General features: G+C 45.3%; 1 protein-coding gene across 3 annotated transcripts in view; it reads left to right on the plus strand.

Moving 5' to 3' along the window:
* The window catches only part of LOC141273397 (alpha-2-macroglobulin-like protein 1), a 302,764-nt gene that overhangs the window by 88,333 nt on the left and 194,285 nt on the right, over nt 1-20,146 (plus strand). For all 3 annotated transcript variants that reach the window (XM_073685165.1, XM_073685166.1, XM_073685167.1), the window contains exon 9: nt 8,622-8,736. In XM_073685165.1, coding sequence (XP_073541266.1) covers nt 8,622-8,736 — 115 coding nt within the window. The remainder of the gene's footprint in view (nt 1-8,621; nt 8,737-20,146) is intronic.

Below are 20,146 nucleotides of genomic sequence, written 5' to 3' on the forward strand. Positions count from 1 at the left end.
GGTATGATGGTCTCTGATAAAGCCCCATCCGTGCTGCATGTTGAATTTTATCACAGTCCCGGTGGAAGGGGGACCATGTGCTGCACGGGGATTCCTCCTGGTCCGGCTCTTCTGCTCCGCGCTTCTTATCTGCATCTGCTGTTCCCGGACCCGCCTCTCTCTCCGCTCCCTCTCGAAGACCTCGAGCTGCTGCCGGCAGCACTCTGCACGCTCTGCTGCGGCCGCCCGAGTCTCCTGAGTGAACCCCATGAGGTCTTCTCCAGTGGGGTCCCACTCGAACTGTGCCTCCTCCAGCAGGGGCGAGGTCCTCTTTACGGGCTTCGGAGCCGGAATCAGGGGCTCGCACATGGGCCTTGCTCTCTGGAGTTCCAGCTGAATGTACTCCTGGGGCCATATGAAGGGCTGCCCATCCGGGCACGTATGCTGGGCGAATAGATCTTCACCCAGGTGCGGCACTCTAGATGTTGAGGGCGCGTTGATGGTAGTGGCGCCCGGGTCGACCAGGCCTTGCGACCAGGCCTGGGGCACCCTAAAGGCAAAGGGCACCGTAAGAACGGCGGCTCCCGTGGTTACTCGGCCCTGCGGCCAGGCCGGTGGCTCCGCGGAGGTAGGGGGCGCTGTTGGTATTGCGGCGCCCGGAGGTACTAGGCCTTGCGACCAGGCCGGGGGTATTTCCTGCTTGGCCACGCTCGAGGTCGAGGCGTGTGACGTCACAGGGGTCGCGGCCGCGGTTTCCGGTTGAGGCCTAGTCGGCGGCGGTGACGATGCAGCGACGGGCACGGCAGGGGGAATTTCGGGCTCTGCGACTGGGAGCTGGGGCAGGCACGCGGTTTCCCGGCTCGGGGTAGAGACGTCCCCTTTACCTGCCTCCGTCCGTTCAGCTCCCTTCTCGGCGCCGTCTCCTGCCTTCATTCCTCCTGCGCCATCCTCAGAGGCGGGCTGTCTCCTCGTCTCGGGCGGCGTGCTCCGCTGACGGGTTTCGGTCTGCTGGGCCATCTCTCGGCTCCACTCCGCCAACGTCTCCCGCTGCACCCGGGCCATCCTCCGTGCGAGGCCCTCCAGCGCGGTCTGTGCACACTCCCGGTCTCGGGGGAGCTGTGCTAGGATCTCCAGCAGGCCTTCTGGAGTGGCGACCTGCAACAGGCTCCTGACCACTGGGTCGGTGCTGCCTGACTCTCCCTCCATCTCCGGGTAGGCTTTCTCTGGACTCTCTTCCAGACGTCTTGTCTCCGGGTGCGCTCTCTCTAGACTGCTCCAGGCGACACCCATCTTTGTTCTCTTGTTCTGTCTCCGCCCACATTGAAGGTGGTCCCGGGGCAACTTTGTGATTGTCAGTTCCAGGGGCAGTTCTCTCACGCTGATGGACACTTCCAGCATCACAGTCTCTGTTGGTGGGCGCGGTTTCCGCTTTTGGCGCCATTCTTCGACCTGGCCCACGATGGGAGGTGGCTTCTTGCCACCCTCTGGCACGCCCATAATGGCGTCCGCTCTTCCAAGGCGGGAAATCTTCGGAAATGGCGGGAATCGTCTCCCAGTGGCGGGAAACTCCATGGATGGCGGGAAAAAGCTGCAAATGGCGGACAACCGGCGGGAAACGACCTGTGATGGGGCCCGATGGCGGGGACCCTCCGGAACCGGCAGGAGACTTCTTTTTAAGGTAACGGTGTACTTTTCTTCAGGCACGCAGTACCCGGTTGTTGCGGGCACGTAATCCTGCCGACTACGCCAAAGTTGACGCGCCCCCTGGGCCAGTGTTGTTGGGGATACCCGGAGCCGGATCAGATGGGGGTTGTAGTCTCCGAGTGGCTGTGACCCGGTCCGTGCCCAGGGTGTCAAGCTCAGTGTGTGGCAGTCCTTATGATGTTACTAGATGTTCTTTTGTGTCGACTACGCCACCCGTTGATTTGCGGTCAAAAGGCCGCCGCTGCAGCAGGGTCCACTGAGGCTGGTGATGTGTGTGCAGCTTAGGTAGTATAACCCCCAACGGGAGGGGTATAGCCTCAGGGGGTCAGTTGCAGAGGATGGGGGTTGTGGTGGTGCAGCGAGGATGGAAATGAGACTCAGAGTCGGGCTGTGCAGTTCAGGGTTTGTTTACTTACTGCAGTTGTTCTGGTCACTCCGGCCTTAGGTGACCACCCGAGCCGTGCTGCGTCCACCAGGTCCTGGACTCGGCCAACCCCCAGGTGATTCTGGAGCGTGGTCCTGAGCTCCCTTTCTGTCCTGTCCTCTTCTCTGGCCTTCCCCACCAGGGATCCACCTATGTCCGGCTCCCTCGGGCCTCTTGGTGGTAAACCCTTGTCTCTGGGTTCCCTGACCCTATATGGTATGCCTTCCGGGTGGATTTAGTGGGTGATCGTGGCAGATCTTGCCCACGACCTCCGGTTCCTGGCTAAGGTGTGCTGTAGCCTCTGCCAGCTTGGGATCCGGTACCCTGTTGCCAACTCTTCACCCTCTGGTCTAATTTGGGCTCTTGGAGTTCCTTCTTTCTCCCCCTCTGGGTCTTTCTTTCTCCTCTCTCTCTCTCTTGGCCTTGGAGCTGCTCTTCTCCTCTGCTCTCTTCCTCTACAAAGACCCTGATCTAAGATGGTGCCCACCTTATATACTCCCTCTATGTGTGAGCTCAGGTGACCAGCACCCAATGAGCTCCTAGCACTACCCAGACTGCTCCCCCTATCTGCCCCTACACTACTGGGATGTTCCACCCCCCTCCCACTCCAGCCAGGAACAGACACTGTCGTACCTGCACATTTCTCTAGTGGGAGTACCATCGGTCTGTTCCTCGGAAATGGGATGTGTGTAGTGCATGCAGCTAACTGAGCTCAGTTCCACACTCCATCCTTACCCGGGAGTGGAATACCACACCTCTGGCTGAGGTGCAATACCCCTGTAGCAGCCGAATCCTCAGGGTGCTACATTTTCACAAGCTGAACCAGCACCTGTGTATACAAATTAAGAAGCACTAACAGGGCTTCCTTCTCTGTAAGCAGTGATCATGTGAATGCATGAGTAAAGGGAGATAGCAGGAGGAGCTGGATCGTATTAGACCCATTCCACTCTGCTGTGCAGCCAGAAGGCTAAAATTGGAACTGGAACTGGTATATTAACTAGTAATGAGTGAGCGTGCTTAACACTATTCGTTACTCGTCCGAGCATCACTGTGTTTGGGATGCTCGTTACTCGGTGAATATTTTTTGAAAGCTGTGCGGAAGCTCGAGTCTCCTCCCCGCATGTTTGGCACTTTTTAGACAGCCAATAAACATGCGGGATTGCCTGCCAGTGACTGTAATGCCGTAGCGATGTTGGTTGTGGCATTACTGTGATTGGCTGGCCGCATAGCGTCATTGGGTCTATGTAAGACCCGGTACCCTATGCTTGTCACAGTCTACCCTGGAAACAGGTAAAGTAGTGAGAGCTGCTTCAGCACGAGGGAGAAAATTTTACATGCATTTAGGCAGGGATTCCAAACCACATTTATTTATTTTAGCAGCAACAGCTGCCCTTATTAGGGATCATTTTAATCACTCGTTCTAATCATTATTAATACTGCTGATAGCAGTAGTTAGGAAGAGATTGTGGAGGGATAGTGTAGGACAGGATAGGGTTCACTGCACGTCCTTTCTGCTGCTGGAACTCATATCTAATAGCCCTTCTAAGGGCTACTAATCATTTTAATACTGCTCCATTTGTGTGTTAAAAGCATACAGGCAGACCTGTTTGGTTGCAATAGCATCGCTATATAATGCAAACAGTGAAAAGAGTCCATCTGAGTTGTGCTAAATTTTCTGTGATACAAATACTGAAAAGTTGTTTTCAATTCTACGCTATTTAAACTGTGCTAGTTGAGCATTGAAAGCATACATCCAGACTTGGCTGGTAACCAGTAGCATCGCTATATTGCTATTACACTATAACAAGTCCATCTGAGGTGGGCAAATTTTACTGTGATAAAAATACTGCACAGTTTTCTCAGCAGGGAAATATCATATGCACTTTAAAGTGGACAATGCGCATGTTAAGGGATGGGGAAGTGGGTGTGCTGCTGATGGTGAATGCAGAGGCGAATGCAGAGGTGAATGCAGAGTGGGCAATGTGAAACTGTGTCTGCTGCGGAAGCACAACAAACACACACATCATGTTGACCTAGCTTCCTGTCCCACTTTTTAGGGGGGCACCGAACACCATTCGCGAACCCAGACCAATATGAAAAGGTTGTTGGTTGCATAGCAGATAATGCTTCCAGCCAGTTTGCCAGCACCACCCTGTCTTCAACAAGCACCAATCTCAGTAGCTGAGAGTCTTGGCCACAAAATACTCACCCTGATCATTCTTCGTTCCGCCATGCTGAGTGGCCAGAGACAATTGATCCCAGACTTGGACACTCCGAAGAGCCGTTCACATTTCCATTTATAGATTCGGGCCTCTTGCTGTGCCCACTTCAAGTGGGACATGAGGAGATTGCATGTAGTGATGTCCAAATATTTGAGAAGCCAGGGTCACAAGAAGGCGATGGTGGGAAAGTGCAATTACTTTCGCAAGAGGTGGATGATGAAGAGACACAGTTGCCAGCAAGACAGGAGTAGGACCATGGTGCGGAAGTGGAAGATGAGGTGGCAGACTGACCCAACCTGGCAAGTTGACATGCAAAGCAAGGATAGCAGCACAAAGGGGGCAGGATCCCTAACACCACAACAGACAAGAAGAGGCAGTGGGGTAGCCAGATACACAAGGCGAACAATTGTTCCCCAGAACACCAACACAATGGAAGTTGCAAGTCCAAGGATTAGGTCTTCCTGAGTCTGGCTCTTTTTTAACCCCTTTACCCCAAGGGTGGTTTGCACATTAATGACCAGGCCAATTTTTACAATTCTGACCATTGTCACTTTATGAGGTAATTACTCTGGAACGCTTCAACAGATCCCCCTGATTGATTGTTTTTTCGTGACATATTGTACTTCATGATAGTGGTAAAATTTCTTCAATATCACTTGCATTTATTTGTGAAAAAAATGGAAATTTGGTAAAAATGTAGAAAATTTCACAATTTTCAAACTTTGAAATTCCATGCCCTTAAATCAGAGAGATATGTCACACAAAATAGTTAATAAATAACATTTACCACATGTCTACTTTACATCAGCACAATTTTGGAACCAACATTTTTTTTTGTTAGGGAGCTATAGGGGTTAAAAATTGACCAGCAATTTCTCATTTTTGCAACAAAATTCATAAAAATATTTTTTTAGGGACCACATCACATTTCAAGTGACTTTGAAGTGCCTTTATGACAGAAAATGCCCAAAAGTGACACCATTCTAAAAACTGCATCCATCAAGGTGCTCAAAACCACATTTAAGAAGTTTATTAACTCTTCAGGTGCTTCACAGGAATTTTTGGAATGTGGAAGAAAAAAATGAACATTTATTTTTTTTCACACAAAAATGTTACTTTAGACCCCATTTTTTATATTTTTGCAAGTGTATCATTAAAAAAAGAACCTCAAAATTTGTTGAGCAATTTCTCCTGAGTAAGCAGATGCCCCATATGTGGGGGAAAACCACTGTTTGGGAGCACGGCATGGTTCGGAACGGAAGGAGCGCCATTTGACTTTTTGAATGTAAAATTTGCTTGAATAATTAGCGGACACCATGTTGCGTTTGGGGAGCCCCTGATGTACCTAAACAATGGAAACCACCCACAAGTGACACCATTTTGGAAACTAGACCCCTCAGGGAACTTATCTAGATGTGTGATGAGCACCTTGAACCCCCAGGTGCTTCACAGGAGTTTAGAACATTGAGCCGTAAAAATAAAATTTTCACATTTTTCCCACAAAAATGTTTTTCAGCCCCCAATTTTGCATTTTCATAAGGGTAACAGGAGAAATTGCACCATGCAGTTTGTTGTGCAATTTCTCCTGAGTAAGCTGATACCCCATATGTGGGAGAAAACCACTGTTTGGGTGCACGGCAATAGAACCCCCCCCCCCAAGTTACATCAGTTTGGAAACTAGACCCCTCATGGAACTTATCTAGATATTATGTGGTGAGCACCCTGTACCCCCAGATGCTTCACAGACGTTTATAACATGGAGCCGACAGAGTCATGTGATGGCTTGTTTTCTGTGGGACAAGTAGACATTTTTATTGGTACCATTCTCAGGCACGTGTCATTTTTTGATCGCTTTCTATTTCGATTTTTGGGAGGCAGAATGAACAAAAACCAACAATTCAGGAATTGTTTTTGTTTTGTTTTTTTTTAATGCCGTTCCACATGTGGTAAAATTGATAAGGCAGCTTTATTCTTCGGGGCAGTATGTTTACACCGGTACTACATTTATATAGTTTTTCTATGTTTTGGCGCTTTTACACAATAAAAGCTATTTTATAGAAAAAAAATAATTTTTTGGCATCGCTTTATTCTGAGAGCTGTAACTTTTTTTATTTTTCGGCCAATGGAGCTGTATGGTGGCTTGTTTTTTGCGGGACAAGATGACGTTTTCAGCGGTACCATTTTTATTTATATTAGTCTTTTTGATCGCGTTTAATTCCATTTTTTGTTTGGCGGTATAATGATAAAGCATCATTTTTTGCTTCATTTTTTATTTATTTTTTTTACCGTGTTTACTAAAGGGGTTAACTAGTGGGACGGTTTTATAGGTCAGGTCGTTCCGGACACGGCACATGACAGCAAAGCACCTGACTAGTTCGGCCAAATGCCAGAGTGCACAAACAGTGTCGGCGGGTAACACCACTGTCTTTTCCCCTGTTGTACATGCATGCCAATCCCCTGTCCATGACGCAGGCGAAGATGCCTCCCACCCTACACCTAGGGTGCTCATGCTACCCTCACTATAATTTTTTTTTAAGGGTGTTTATGATGCCCACATGAATAACTTTTAGAGGCCTACCGATAACATAAAGTACAGACCAAAAGTTTGGACACATCTTCTCATTTAAAGATTTTTCTGTATTTTCATGACTATGAAAATTGTACATTCACACTGAAGGCATCAAAACTATGAATTGACACATGTGAAATTATTTACTTAACTAAAAAGTGTGAAAGAACTGAAAATATGTCTTATATTCTAGGTTCTTCAAAGTAGCCACCTTTTGCTTTGATGACTGCTTTGCACACTCTTGGCATTCTCTTGAATGATGTACCTCATCAAAAAAGCTCTATCTTGGTATCATCTGTCCAAAAGACGCCTGTTGGCCCTATAAAAATAGTGGGGGTCACATGCTGGCACTGCAGGTTTCAAACTTTACAGAATATATACAAATAATAAAGTTTGACCACGTCAGATGAATACATTGCAGTAGCAATATATGGCTATGCAAAGCACAGCCGGCTGCTTTCCCTCCAAAAATACTTAGTGAAGACTGGCTGCTTGCCCTCTAAAATTTTAATGAGGGCCCGCCAAAAGGCCCTCTGACAATAGTGAGGGCCGACTGCTGGCCCTCTAATAATAGTAAGGGCCGCCTGATGGCCCTCTACAAATAGTGAGGGCCGCCTGATGGCCCTGAAAAAGTGGGACTTTCTGAGTCCCTCCTTCATAAATTAACAGGATGTGTCTGATCATATCTCATTCACCACATGGCCAGATATGGTGTTAAAAAGTTAAAATTACATTTACTGGTGAATGTTGTGTTCACCATTGAAAGCAATGCTAACGTGCAAAAAATGCAGATAAAACACTACGCGAGAACATAACCCAAGTCATTATCCTGGAAAGAATGTTTCTTAACATTCTTTCCAGTAACATCCATTTTAGCTTCGGTTTTGTATGTTTTATTGTCAGTCCGTAAAAGTGGCGTAATTATCTGACAAACAACATGGTTTCCAGAAGCAACCTGACATTATGAGATGCTTTCAGGGGTCTTCGCCATGCTGTTCCCCTGCCATTTCAGTACTGTTTCCATTGATTTGAGCCATTTTTAGACCCCTCCAGAACTCGGAGGGGGGGGCACCGGAAAATTGTTCTAGTTTTCCATTGACTTTCATTATACTCATTACTTGGGTCGAGCACCCGAGCATTACCATTTGCCCGACAAGAGTACCCGAGTATTTTAGTGCTCGCCCATCACTAATATTGACATAAAAAGAATGTATTATGTTAAAATGCTCCCTCCCCCACCAAAGTTCCTTGAAGACCTTGTGGTGGGTGGACATAGTTTGTGAAATAAATTAAAAAATAAATAAATTAAAAAATAAAAAGCATTTCAGTAAATAGAACAAAACTGAAAAAAGAGATACTGCCAGTTATTGTTTCCATCCCTGCCCCCATAGAAAAAATATTTTCAACGTATAAAAATAATTTCTACAAAAAGGGGAAAACAATTTAAAATATTTTTAGCAGTCCTTTATAGTCATAAAAAAGGAAGAGACATGTATTTTCTGTTTTTCTTTACATTTTTTCCAATATCAGCAAAATAGTCAAAAATATCAGAACAAGAAAAAAATTTAGAGGCGTTAAAAGCGCATTTACAAAACCTGAAAATGTGCCTGAAACTTCACAATAGAAATTTCGGAATCTTTTTGCAATATACAACATAGAATATAACAATCATACCCCTGTGATATTCCCTGTTGATTAACATATATGAATGTCTTCTTTGTAGACTGACAGCAAAGGATGCTTCTCCAGAGATATTGATCTTAAAAAATTTAATTTCACAACTGCAGCCTTCAATAATTTTTTACGAATCAAAGCGAAACTGACAGAAGGCACCACAGGTGAGTGATGGGTGGGAAACCTTGCAACAGTGATGACATTTTTAGCAATAAAAATACCTGCACATAAAAGTCTGTCACCCCAAATCCATTTTAAATTACCTATACAGTGATATAGGAATTTAGCCCCTATAAAAATCAAACCAGTAACAAATCTGTGCTCAGTACAAAAATTAGTGGAATTCGGCATTCTTTTGAAGATTTTATTAAGTCAAAGTATAGTGTATAAAAAATATTTTTTGACATTTTGGTCTCTATGAACTTCTTCAGAATATACACTGAAATTACAAAAAAATATTTGCGTTCAAAATCCATGAACCAAATAACAATCCATGACAAAAAGACAATAATAAAGAAATAAAAATTTACAAAAGTTGAAATATACAATTAATGATAGCTCAATTGATATAACTTAGGTACGCAGACCTGTACATGACAATATCAGAAAGAATAGCATTAAACAGCATAATTACTTAGAGATCAATCATTTCTTATACATATATGTGTAGAACTAAGTAACTGGCTGATCAAATGATGATTAAATTAGATATTATTAGATTTTCTTGTGGCTTTACAGTATCACAAAATATAGGGAATTTCTCTGACATGCAAGCTGATAAGACAGGTGGAATTATTTATTATGCTTAAGCCTATAAAAAGACCCCAAAGACATGTTCCCAAGTAGTTTATATAGTAAGCTCTTTGTGCAGAAACCTGCTGTAATTATCTCTCCAAGCAAAATAGATATGATATCATGAAAACTCACACCCACTGTGTGTGTTTTAAAACACTGTTAAATGGGTTGTCCGGGACTTTTATATTGATGGACTATCCTTAGGATAGGTTATCAATACTTGAATCTGATCGGTGGGAGTGCAACACCCGGCACTCCCCGCTGATCAGCTTCTATCAGGGCCACTGTCCTGCTGCTGATCAATTTTTAAGCCAATCAGTTGCCCCCTGATGGTATTGCTTGGTGGATAAGCATCTGTTTATATTTCTCAGCATTGAGGAGACCAGAAATACTGGTGAAATAGCCAACTCTATTTGCTGAAATCATATGTTTAATCATATATTTAACATTTCCTTACTTTGCAACAGTTTTTCCAAGCCTGCCTAACACTTTTGCATAGTAACATAGAAAAAGTGAGAGATAGATAGATAGATAGATAGATAGATAGATAGATAGATAGATAGATAGATAGATAGATAGATAGATACAAAAAGTTAGGTCCAGAAATGTTTGGACAGTGACACAAGTTTTCATGTTCAAGATACAGTTATACAGTATAATCTATATGGGCTTAAAGTGCAGAATTTCAGCTTTATTTTCAGGGTACTAACATCCTAATTGGAGTAAGGATTTAAGAATTTATGAACAACTCTTTAATATGTGCAGTGCTGGCCAAAAGTATTGGCACCCCTGCAATTCTGTCAGATAATACTCAGTTTCTTCCTGAAAATGATTGCAATCACAAATTCTTTGATATTATTCTCTTCATTTAATTTGCTTGCAAGGAAAAAACACAAAAGAGAATGAAGCAAAAATCAAATCATTGATCATTTCACACAAAACTCCAAAAAAGGGCCGGACAAAAGTATTGGCACCCTCAGCCTAATACTTGGTTGCACAACCTTTAGCTCAAATAACTGCGAACAACCGCTTCCGGTAACCATCAATGAGTTTCTTACAATGCTCTGCTGGAATTGTAGACCATTCTTCTTTGGCAAACTGCTCCAGGTCCCTGATATTTGAAGGGTGTCTTCTCCAAACTGCCATTTTGAGATCTCTCCACAGGTGTTCTATGGGATTCAGGTCTGGACTCATTGCTGGCCACCTTAGAAGTCTCCCGTGCTTTCTCTTAAACCATTTTATAGTGCTTTTGGAAGTGTGTTTTGGGTCATTGTCCTGCTGGAAGACCCATGACCTCTGAGGGAGACCCAGCTTTCTTACACTGGGCCCTACATTATGCTGCAAAATTTGTTGGTAGTCTTCAGACTTCATAATGCCATGCACACGGTCAAGCAGTCCAGTGCCAGAGGCAGCAAAGCAACCCCAAAACATCAGGGAACCTCCGCCATGTTTGACTGTAGGGACCGTGTTCTTTTCTTTGAATGCCTCTTTTTTTTCCTGTACACTCTATGTTAATGCTTTTTCCCAAAAAGCTCTACTTTTGTCTCATCTGACCAGAGAACATTCTTCCAAAACGTTTCAGGCTTTCTCAGGTAAGTTTTGGCAAGCTACAGCCTGGCTTTTTTATGTCTCGGGGTAAGAAGTGGGGTCTTCCTGGTCTACCATACAGTCCCTTTTCATTCAGACGCCGACGGATAGTACGGGTTGACACTGTTGTACCCTCGGACTGCAGGGCAGCTTGAACTTGTTTGGATGTTAGTCGAGGTTCTTTATCCACCATCCGCACAATCTTGCGTTGAAATCTCTCGTCAATTTTTCTTTTCCGTCCACATCTAGGGAGGTTAGCCACAGTGCCATGGGCTTTAAACTTCTTGATGACACTGCGCATGGAAGACACAGGAACATTCAGGTCTTTGGAGATGGACTTGTAGCCTTGAGATTGCTCATGCTTCCTCACAATTTGGTTTCTTAAGTCCTCAGACAGTTCTCTGGTCTTCTTTCTTTTCTCCATGCTCAATGTGGTACACACAAGGACACAGGACAGAGGTTGAGTCAACTTTAATCCATGTTAACTGGCTGCAAGTGTGATTTAGTTATTGCCAACACCTATTAGGTGCCACAGGTAAGTTACAGGTGCTGTTAATTACACGAATTAGAGAAGCATCACATGATTTTTCAAAGGGTGCCAATACTTTTGTCCACCACCTTTTTTAGATTTGGTGTGGAATTATATCCAATTTGGCTTTTTGTGTTTTTTTCATTGAAGACAAATTAAATGAAGAGAATAATACCTAAGAATTTGTGATTGCAATCATTTTCAGGAAGAAACTGAGTATTATCTGACAGAATTGCAGAGGTGCCAATACTTTTGGCCAGCACTGTAGCTGTCTCTTTTTAAAGGGACCAAAAGTAATCAGACTGTTTTCTCAAAAGCTCTTTAATGGACTTCATGGGCCTCATTACTACATCATCAATTATGTAGGTAAAGGTCTGGAGCTGATTTCTGGTGTGGCATTTCATTTGGAAGCTATTACTGTGAACCTACAACATGGGTTTAAAAGATCTCTCAATGGAAGAGGAGCAGACAATTGTTAGGCTAAAAATAAAGAAGAAATCCATCAGACAAAAAGTAGAAATGTAAGGAATGGCCAAATCAACAATTTGGTACATTATACAAAAAAAGAATGCACTGGTGAGCTTGGTAACTCAAAAAGGCCTGAACATTCAAGGAAGACAACAGTGGTGGATGATCGTAGAATCCTTTCCATGGTGAAGAAAAAACACTTCACAACATGAAAGTGAAGAACACTCTCCAAGAAGTAGGTATTTTAGTAGCGAAGTCTACCATAAAGAGAAGAGTTAACGAGAGCAAATACGGAGGGTTCACCACAAGGTGCAAACCATTAATCAGCCTTAAAAATAGAAAGACCAGATTAGCCAAAAAAAACATCTAAAGAAGCCAGCCCAGTTTTGGAAAAGCATTCTTTCAACAGATAAATCTATGATAACCTGTGCCAGAATGATGGGAAGAAGAAAGTATGGGGAAGGTTTGGAACGGCTAATGATCCAAAGCACAGCACATCCTCTATAAAACATGATTGAGGCAGTGTGATGGCATGGGCATGCATGGCTTCCAATGGTCACTAGTGTTTATTGATGATTTGAATGAAGACAAAAGCAGGCAGGTGAATTCCAAAGTGTACAGGGCGATACTTTTCTTCTCAGATTCAAACAAATGCAGCAAGGTTGATTGTTTTGGGTCATTGTTAGTGATGAGCGAGCAATAAAATTCTCATGTACTCGTTGCTCGAGTCGAGCAAATTGGAATACTCGGGTGCTCGACCCGAGCAACGAGCCCAATGTAAGTCTATGGGAAACTCGAGAATTTTTCAGGCGGCTCCCCCGGCGGTCTGCTGAGGGCCTAAAAATTGCCCAAATTGATGGGAACAGTACTCAAATGACATGGGAACAGCATGGGGAAGACCCCTGGAAGCATTTATGACTCCCAGGTCACTGCTGTCAACAACGTTGTCAGAGTATAACGCCACTTTTATGGACTCACAATAAAACATACAAAAACGAAACCAAAATGGATTTTCCTGGGAAATATGTTAAGGAACATCCTTTCCAGCGTAATGACTTGCATATAAGAGAAAATAAATAACCAAAAACAATAATACTCCTCCACACCTTAGGATATGTTCACACATAGCGTTTTTGATGCGTTTTTGCACTTTTGTATTGCTTTCAACTAGAGATGAGCGTTGTTCTACTCAAACTGTTCGCCAATCTCAAATTCAAGCTGTTTTGGGCGGTGTTCGAGCCGTTCGGCGAACACGAACGATTTGAGAAAAATTCGGCTGTTCGAGGTTATGTTCGATAACTGTTCGTGCACCAAAATCATAACTGGATTTTTTCTCAGTAATGATGAAAATTAATGTTAATACGCAGTTAATACGCAGTTTGAGTGTACAGCGGGGTGGGGGGAGGGGCAGGGGATGGATCTCTGCAGGAATAATGAAGATCTCCATTTTTTTTTCTCTTTCCCGCATTTACAGTGGGGAGGTGCAATCTGTCAGCCTATCAGCAGCGCGAAGTGCTTTTTTTCACACAAGCAAGGGCATGTGTCATTGGCAGTGTATGTCACATATCCTTGCCCTATAAGACCAAGCCATTTTCCCCGTCGCCACCATTTTCTCACTGCTGCAGCTGCGTGTTAGACGGCACCACTGTTGCTGTGTGCGCTATACCTTGTTAATTTCAAGCCAATTTTCGCACAAATCTACAGATAGCTTGGGAGTAGGGAATAGTTGTGATTGCAGTCCTTTTAAGGACTAGGTTACAGCATTTCCTACGACTTTTATCAGGCAGGTCTGTGCTCTTAAATAGATAGATTGTGGGAGTAAAGACTAATTGTAATTGCAGTCCTTTTCAGGACTAGGTTACATCAGTTCCTATCAGTTTTTGCCAGGCAGGTCTGTGCCAGTGCTGTGCAAGTTTTTTTCACAGCATTTGGCTGAATCTAGCAAAGCTAATCCTTTTTGGCCTATTGCAGAGTGTGTTAGTCAGTGGAGTAGCCTATCTGTGTTGCAAGATATACCACCTGTGTTTAGAATACCAATTTTTTTACTGCACCTAGTGAAGTAAAATCTTTTGGGCATAGCACCATTCTATTAGTCCATCTATACTGACCTCCATCAGGTTGCAAATTGAATATAATTTTTTTCTGCATCTAGCTCTGAAAAAATATTTGGGCTTCTAGCAGTGTGTGGGACTTGTTCTTTTAGTCCATCTATACTGACCTCCATCAGGTTGCAAACTGAATATAATTTTTTTCTGCATCTAGCTCTGAAAAAATATTTGGCCTTCTAGCAGTGTGTGTGACTTTCTCTATTAGTCCATCTATGCTGACCTCCATCAGGTTGCAAATTAAAAATCATTTTTTGTCTGCATCTAGCTCTGAAAAAATATTTGGCCTTCTAGCAGTGTGTGGGACTTTCTCTATTAGTCCATCTATACTGACCTCCATCAGGTTGCAAATTCAAAATAATTTTTTTCTGCATCTACCTCTGAAAAAAATATTTGGCCTTCTAGCAGTGTGTGGGACTTTCTCTATTAGTCCATCTATACTGACCTCCATCAGGTTGCAAACTGAATATATTTTTTTTCTGCATCTACCTCTGAAAAAATATTTGGCCTTCTAGCAGTGTGTGGGACTTTCTCTATTAGTCCATCTATACTGACCTCCATCAGGTTGCAAACTGAATATATTTTTTTTCTGCATCTACCTCTGAAAAAATATTGGGCTTCTAGCTGTGTGTGGGACTTGTTCTATTAATCCATCTATACAGACCTCCATCAGGTTGCAAACTGAATATAATTTTTTTCTGCATCTACCTCTGAAAAAATATTTGGGCTTCTAGCTGTGTGTGGGACTTGTTCTATTAGTCCATCTATACTGACCTCCATCAGGTTGCAAACTGAATATAATTTTTTTCTGCATCTAACCTAGCCAATAATTTTGGCCTAATACCACAGTTTGGCCACTCAGCTCTGCTCGGTTCCCATCCATTGTTTTTTTGTGCAAACAACTCCAGAGTTGTGAATTAGTTAACCACCAAAATGAGTGAAAAAAGGCCTGCTGCTGGTGGAAAGGGGAATAGGTGTGTTGGGAAGGGGGAAAAAGGTTGTGTCCGTGGGGTAGGTGTTAAAGCAACAGTAACATCTGCAGAAGAAAGACCATCTTCCAGCCAAACTAAAATGTCTACTTCTTTTGTGATAAGATCCCTTTCTTACAGCCACGCCAATCGCTACAAATTCCAGATGAGGCACAAAAACAGCAGGTGCTTCAACGGATATCAAGTGCTCCTTTAAGTGGGCTCTCCTCCATATCAACTTCAACATCACAAATACTCCAGTCCTCAAAGGTGTCACCCCAATCGCACTTGCTTCCTCACAGCTCCCAAATCTCCAGCTGCCCGTCTGAATATGAGGTAGAACAGATGGTTGAGTCTGCAGAGCTGTTTACTCATACTATAGCCTGGGAATCAGAGGTCGACTCCAGGGCTTCTGTGAATCCAGACGAGGAAATGATCTGCACTGATGCCCAGAATCTTTATGAGTCGGATCCAGGACCAGACGCAGAAGGTTCTGACCATAATGTAGACCCTCATTCCCAAACTGTAACTCCTGTTGGTGGAGACAATGAGGAAGACGATGATGAGACTCAAATACCTGATTGGAGCGACAACTTTAGTTTTTTGTCAGGGCAGGAACAGGTTGGCTCTGAGGACGACGGGTGTGATAACGCACAGGGTGATGATGATGAGGTTGGAGATCCCACTTACTGTCAACCCACAGTCAGCCAAGAGATGAGATCAGCAGAGGAGGTGGAGGAAGATGCTAGTGACGACGAGGTCTGGTTGCGCCTTCCTGGACAGAGACGTAGTACTGGAAGCACGTCAACAACTGCATCCTCAAACACAACTCTGCCTCTCACCACAAGTCGTGGTGGCTCTTCAGGTTGCATGGGTGCTAAGCCTTGCATAGCCTGGGCATTTTTTCAGATCGATAAAGATGACCCAACTCGTGTTATCTGTAACATTTGTCAGCAAAAGCTAAGTAGAGGCCAAAAAATACATAGTTTGAGTACTTCATGCATGAACCGGCACATGGACATGAAGCATAAGTTGCAGTGGGAAGCTCAGTGTGCTACAATGAGGTCTAGCCGGCCGGGCCAACCACCGTCTGCCATATCTTGTGCATCCGCGGCCTCTTCATCCTCTGTGACTGGGGGGACAGCGTTCACACCTGTTTTGGGGCGCAGACCTGCCACCTCTTTACCCGCAACAGCCAGCGTGATTGGCAGGTCATCATTTTCTTTGGAGGTGGTAACACCAGCTGGTGTTGAGCGCTGTCCGACATCGATAGCACCACCTTTGGATCAAGGCAACCTAACATGTCCGCCTGCATCTTCCTCACAGACCGGCAGTTTGCCGGGGACACCCTTATCAACCCCGTCTAAGCACAATAGCCAGCCCTCGGTCCCTCAGATGTGGACAAGTAAAAGACCATTTCCTCCTAGCCATGAGAAAGCTAAGAGGTTGAATTTCACCATCTGCAAGCTCTTGGCTACAGAAATGCTGCCTTTCCGCCTGGTGGACACAGAGGATTTTCGAGACCTTATGTCCGTCGCAGTGCCCCAGTACCAGATGCCCAGTCGGCACTACTTCTCAAAGAAAGGTGTGCCTGCGCTCCACCAGCATGTCGCACACAACATCACCGCTTCTTTGAGAAACTCTGTGTGTGACAGGGTGCATTTCACCACAGACACTTGGACGAGTAGGCATGGACAGGGGCGTTACATGTCGCTGACTGGGCACTTGGTAACTATGGTGACAGCAGGACAAGGGGCTGCTGTCCAAGTCTTGCTGTCCCCACGAGTTGTGCGTCAATCCTCTTTATGTCAAAGTTCCTCCACTGCTTCTGCCTCCTCAACCTCCTCTCGGTCTTCCACCTGCACCCAAAGCCTGTCTGGTCATGCCACAAGCTTTCTAACTACGCAGAAGGGATCCTGCACACCTCCTTACTATGCTGGCAGTAGGGCTCAACGTCATCAGGCGGTTTTTACTTTGAAATGTCTGGGAAATGTGAGTCACACAGCTGAGGAGTTGTGGTCAGCTCTGGAGAACCAATTTCATGAATGGTTGTCTCCACTGGACCTGAAACCAGGGAAGGCCGTGTGCGACAATGCTGCAAACCTGGGTGCGGCCCTTCGCCGGGGCAATGTCACACACGTGCCTTGTATGGCTCACGTGTTGAACCTGGTTGTCCAGCAATTTTTAGCCCACTATCCCAGACTAGATGGCCTTCTGCAGAGGGCACGGTCGCTGTGTGCTCACTTCCGCCGTTCGCATCCCGCAGCTCAGCGACTTACATCTCTACAGAAGTCGTTGGGCCTGCCACTTCATCGGCTAAAATGCGATTTGCCTACTAGTGTTGAGCCACCCCCGTAGTGTTCGGTTCGGTTCGTCGAACACCGGGATGTTCGAGGAACTGTTCGTCGAACTGTCCGTCGAACACCTTAGAACACCGTCGAACACCATTAAAACCAATGGCAGGCAAACAAAAACACATAGAAACACATAGAAAACACCTTCAAAGGTGTCCAAAAGCTGACAAACTGCTCAGAAGACGCTTTCTTTAAAAAAGCCGGCCGGCAATTCAGCAGCGGCATACACCGGTACCCGACAATTTAGACAAGAAGGAATAGAGCATCACACATAGATTAGATAGATAGAAACATGTCAGTCACACATGTGTTGCTTACTGTACTTGTCATTTAGTGTAAAGGATTTATTAAAAAATATAATAGTGTTTTCGTGCACCGTCTCTTTAAAAAAGCCGGCCGGCAATTCAGCATCTGTACCCGACAACTTATAACAGACAGAATAGAGCTTCACACATAGATTAGATAGATAGAAACATGTCAGTCACATATATATGAAGTACAGTGACAGTGTTGCTTACTGTACTTGTCATTTAGTGTTAAAATAAAGGTTTTATTATTAAAAAAAATTGGCGTGGGGTTCCCCGTAATTTTAGTCTCTAGCGGAGGTTAAGCAGACGGCTGGGGCAGATGTTTGAAGCCTGGGAAGGGGGTAATACCTATGGAGCTTCCCAGGCTACTAATATCAGCCCCCAGCTGAATACCTAGCCTTTACTAGCTATTAAAATGGGGGACCCCCCCCCAAAAAAATGACGTGGGGTCCCCCCTATTTTAATGACTAGCAAAGGCTAGGCAGACAGCTGGGGGCTGATATTAATAGCCCAGGAAGGGTGCCATGAATATTGGCCCCCTCCCAGGCTAGAAACACCAGCCGTCAGCCGCCCCAGAAATGGCGCATCCATATGATGCGCCAATTCTGGCACTTAGCCTCGCTCTTCCCACTGCCCTGTAGCGGTGGCAGTGGGGTAATAGTGGTGGGGTTGATGTCAGCTTATAATGCTAGCTGACATCAAGCCCAGGTTAGTAATGGAGAGGCGTCTATAAGACACCCCCATTACTAACCCCATAGTCAAAGTTAAAAAAAAAATACAAACACCCAGAATAAAGTCCTTTAATTGAAATAAAGACACAATTCTTTATTGTTCTAAATTAAACCATACTTACCATCACGCCCATTCCAGCTGAAGCCAACGATCTCCTGCAATAAAAGAAAAATAATAAAGCAACCTCATCCTTACCTTTCCATGGTTCCCACGACAGCTTCAGCTCTGCTACATTGAGATGACAGGCTGGACCGCAGCAGAACGCTGCCATCCAGCCTGTCATCCCGCGGACACTGAGAAGCGCAGGCATGCTTGCGCTCCTCAGTGTCTCTCTGTGACGGCATAAAGATGAGCCGAGTTCATGTCCAATGAACTCGGCTCACCTCATGCACGTCACTGACAGCGTGGGAGAATTCTCACGCTGAAGCGCTGAGTGCAGGAGAATTTTCCCACGCTGTCAGTGACGTGCATGAGGCTGATATTTAAATTTGGCGCACAAATCGGTGATTGGTCGCGGGCAGCGTCCACGACCAATCAGCACAGTAGTGTTTAACTTTGGCGGCAAGATCAGTGATTGGTAGCGGTCAAGATGGCGACCAATCACCGATTTGTGCGGCACATTTAAATAGCGGCCGCGACCAATTGGATGTCAGCACCGCTCCCCGGTCCTCCCTTCACACCCTAGCCGCATGGATGTCAGCGGCGCTGCCTGTGCGGATACTTCCGCTGCGAGAACCCGGGACATGAGCGGGCGCTCGCAGCAGAAGTATCCCGACCCGCAGCGCCGCTCCCCGGTCCTCCCTTCACACCCTAGCCGCTGATGTCCCCACAGTATCCGCATGGTGTTACAAAGGTCCGGACATTTGTGTTAAAAATCGCTGATTGGTCGCTGGCGCTGCCCGCGACCAATCACCGATTTGGGCTCCAAATTTAAATATCGTCCGCGACCAATCACCCATCTTGGCTCCACATTTAAACACCGCTGTACTGATTGGTCGCCGATTGGTCATGCACGTCAGTGACGTGCATGAGGTGAGCTCATTCATGTCCAATGATCTCAGCTCACCTCATGCACGTCACTGACAGCGTGGGAAAATTCTCCTGCACTCAGCGCTACAGCGTGAGAATTCTCCCACGCTGTCAGTAATGTGCATGAGGTGAGCTCATTCATGTCCAATGAACTCAGCTGACCTCATGTACGTCACTGACAGCATGGGAGAATTCTCACGCTGAAGTGCTGAGTGCAGGAGAATTCTCCCACGCTGTCAGTGACGTGCACGGGGTGAGCCGAGTTCATTGGACATGAACTCGTCTCATCTTTATGTCGTCACAGCCAGACACTGCAGAGCGCAAGCATGCCTGCGCTTCTCAGTGTCTGCGGGATGACAGGCTGGATGGCAGCGTTCTGCTGCAGTCCAGCCTGTCATCTCGATGTAGCAGAGCTGAAGCTGTCGTGGGAACCATGGAAAGGTAAGGATGAGGTTGCTTTATTATTTTTCTTTTATTGCAGGAGATCGTTGGCTTCAGCTGGAATGGGCGTGGTGGTAAGTATGGTTTAATTTACAACAATAAAGGAATGTGTCTTTTTTTCAATTAAAGGACTTTATTCTGGGTGTTTGTGTTTTCTTTTAACTTTGACTATGGGGTTAGTAATGGGGGTGTCTTATAGACGCCTCTCCATTACTAACCTGGGCTTGATGTCAGCTGGCATTATAAGCTGACATCAAC

Source organism: Phyllobates terribilis, unplaced genomic scaffold, assembly GCF_046119375.1.
Source record: "Phyllobates terribilis strain yellow unplaced genomic scaffold, ASM4611937v1 Scaffold_5__5_contigs__length_657084704, whole genome shotgun sequence".
Taxonomy (NCBI): domain Eukaryota; kingdom Metazoa; phylum Chordata; class Amphibia; order Anura; family Dendrobatidae; genus Phyllobates; species Phyllobates terribilis.